Raw genomic sequence first — 2,388 nt, forward strand, 5'->3', positions numbered from 1 at the left:
AGCGCCACTTTGCAGACAGTTATTACCATGATTTGAGGATGTGCAAACAGCCGGAGAGGACGGGAGCTGGGCTGCTATATAAAGAAGCCGCTTGCAGAAAAATCCTTCAGTACGTTGTGAACAGTGGCAGTGAGTAGTGGTAAAATAAATAAAGAAAACCGGCAAGAAAAGTGGCAAGTTAATAAAAATTAAAAGAGAGAAAAGTAATGAGAAAGTGAATCAAATACAAATCGAGAGAGGTAAATTGACAAATTTAGAGAGAGAGAGCGTAAACATTGTAGAGAATTTCAAAAACAAAACAATAAAAGCCGGTAATAATAGGCAAATACACAACTAGCATGTGGGTCAATGGAAACTGTAATTGAAAATCCGTTCAAACACAACAGGATAATAACAATATAACAAAAATTGTAATTCGATAAAATAATAAAACATTTTTTCCAAAATTTTCAAAATGACTACTGCTCATGTCTATTTTGCCGACATACCCCTTTCGTCGCCCTCCTCATCCTCGGCCACAAGTGTTGCCGCAGCAGAAGGTCATCGTTCCAATTTCGAGGCACCAAACAGTGACGCAACATCCATGCAACGTCAATGCAATCGGCGCAATGCCAACGAGCGTAGCATTTCGCCCGGCCTCAATACCAACACAACAGCAATGCACTCGACACCACGCTATGAACGAAATATGGGCTTCTTTCGACAACTGAGTCGTCGTTTTGGTTTGAGGTCAAACGATGACCTAGTTTATTCGGCCAGCAATGAGGAGGACAATCAAAGTTCATCGACCGATTCCTGTTCCTCGCATCGAGAAAATGCCAACAAGGATGCTCAACAGCAGCGGCAGTACTGTAATGCCAGTAATATAATGACGGCATCAATGATGACCATGTCCATAACGGAGCATATCTCTTGTGCGTCCAGTGAGACCAGCAGCACGGTAGATATAGAGGAACAACAGCAGCAACAACAATCACAACTACCCGAAGACGACGATGATGATGCGGCTGACGAAAATAAACAAGCGAATGGCAAACAATCTAACACCCATGGCTGTCACAAGGATCGCAAATCCTTTGCCCGTTCCAGTTTTTCACGTCTCCACAGGCGTTCGGCCAGTTCGATACGACGAGCTTTTGAAAATTTCTCTTTGTCATCACGTTCACTATCATGCAGCGGCACAACACCGCCACCGCCGCCACCATCACTGTCCTTGACCACACACCACCAACATACGTCATCATCCTCGTCGTCGTCCACACCCATAAAATCGGCTCTCAAGTCGACATCTAACCTCGAACTGAATAAAAAATACAACACCACATCATCGGCAAGTGCATCAACGTCGTCATCAGCAGCAGCAGCAGCTACCGCTTCTGGCTCAACAGCAACAACAAAATCGAATAAAAACAAAACAAAGCCACCGCCTCAAAGGATACTACGTCAGCCTGTCTCCTATACATATCTGAAGGGCATTTCAGGTTTACCAACCCAAAGGGTGCCACGTAATTCCGTATGCTGCCAATATGCCAGACGTTAATTTAATTCATGCCAACAAATACATATACACTCACACACACACACACACACTCGTAAACTCACACAAGGTTATTTGCTGTTATATAGCTCCAACATAAGTTTAAAGTTCAAATTCAATAATCCAAAAATATACTTACGCTAATGCTAACAAATAGCAAACGAATCTAACGATACGATTCGATACGATACGAACAAGGCTGACAGAAACATGTAACAGGCAACAGTATAACATTAGAGAGTATCTGTTGATATGTATCTATAGCTCACTATCCTGGTTAGCTGGTTACAACGTTCATGTCATAAATCTGTGCATTTAATTTTTAATAGCCCAATGGTGTGTGTTAATTTACATTCATACACCATGTCCCATATAGAGCAAACACATATATCTAGATATTTAGCTAACGAGAGCATCGATTGCCGAACAGATAAAAGGTAGTTTCATAAAAAAAACGTTTATAAACCCGCAGTAGTGTACATTTTTTTCCAGCATACCAAAATTAAAAAAATATATATATCTAAATTAAATATATATATATATATACTGAAATGAAGGGATGATATTGCTTGGAGAGGCAGGGTGTAAAAGTGGTTATAATCATTTAATAAATTTCCAATCAAATAGAGAGTCTAATAGAATAGAAGTATAATGTCTGTTATTGCAATAGAAGGTCATATAAGCGCAATAGAAGACCCACCGAGTGTTCTATAGGAAACTCTTCTATAAACGGTAAACGACCTCCAGACCTTTAATCGACAATAGACTACTTCCAAGACTTTTATCTTTATTATAACACATTCAGATTTTCAGGATTTCTTTAGAAAATTGAAGACCTAAAAATCGCTTAT

At 39.9% G+C, this 2,388-nt stretch overlaps 1 protein-coding gene across 1 annotated transcript; it reads left to right on the forward strand.

Annotated features, from left to right (window-relative positions):
* The first annotated feature begins 439 nt into the window (after positions 1-439).
* Positions 440-1,540, forward strand: LOC133322192 (uncharacterized). Its single transcript, XM_061531237.1, has one exon. It carries the CDS (start codon positions 455-457, stop codon positions 1,538-1,540), a length of 1,086 nt encoding a protein of 361 aa, XP_061387221.1. The 5' UTR covers positions 440-454.
* Positions 1,541-2,388: the final 848 nt, after the last annotated feature.

The sequence above is a fragment of the Musca vetustissima genome, unplaced genomic scaffold (genome assembly GCF_032173495.1).
Source record: "Musca vetustissima isolate MV318-11 ecotype Yass unplaced genomic scaffold, APGP_CSIRO_Mvet_v1 utg92393, whole genome shotgun sequence".
Lineage (NCBI taxonomy): Eukaryota > Metazoa > Arthropoda > Insecta > Diptera > Muscidae > Musca > Musca vetustissima.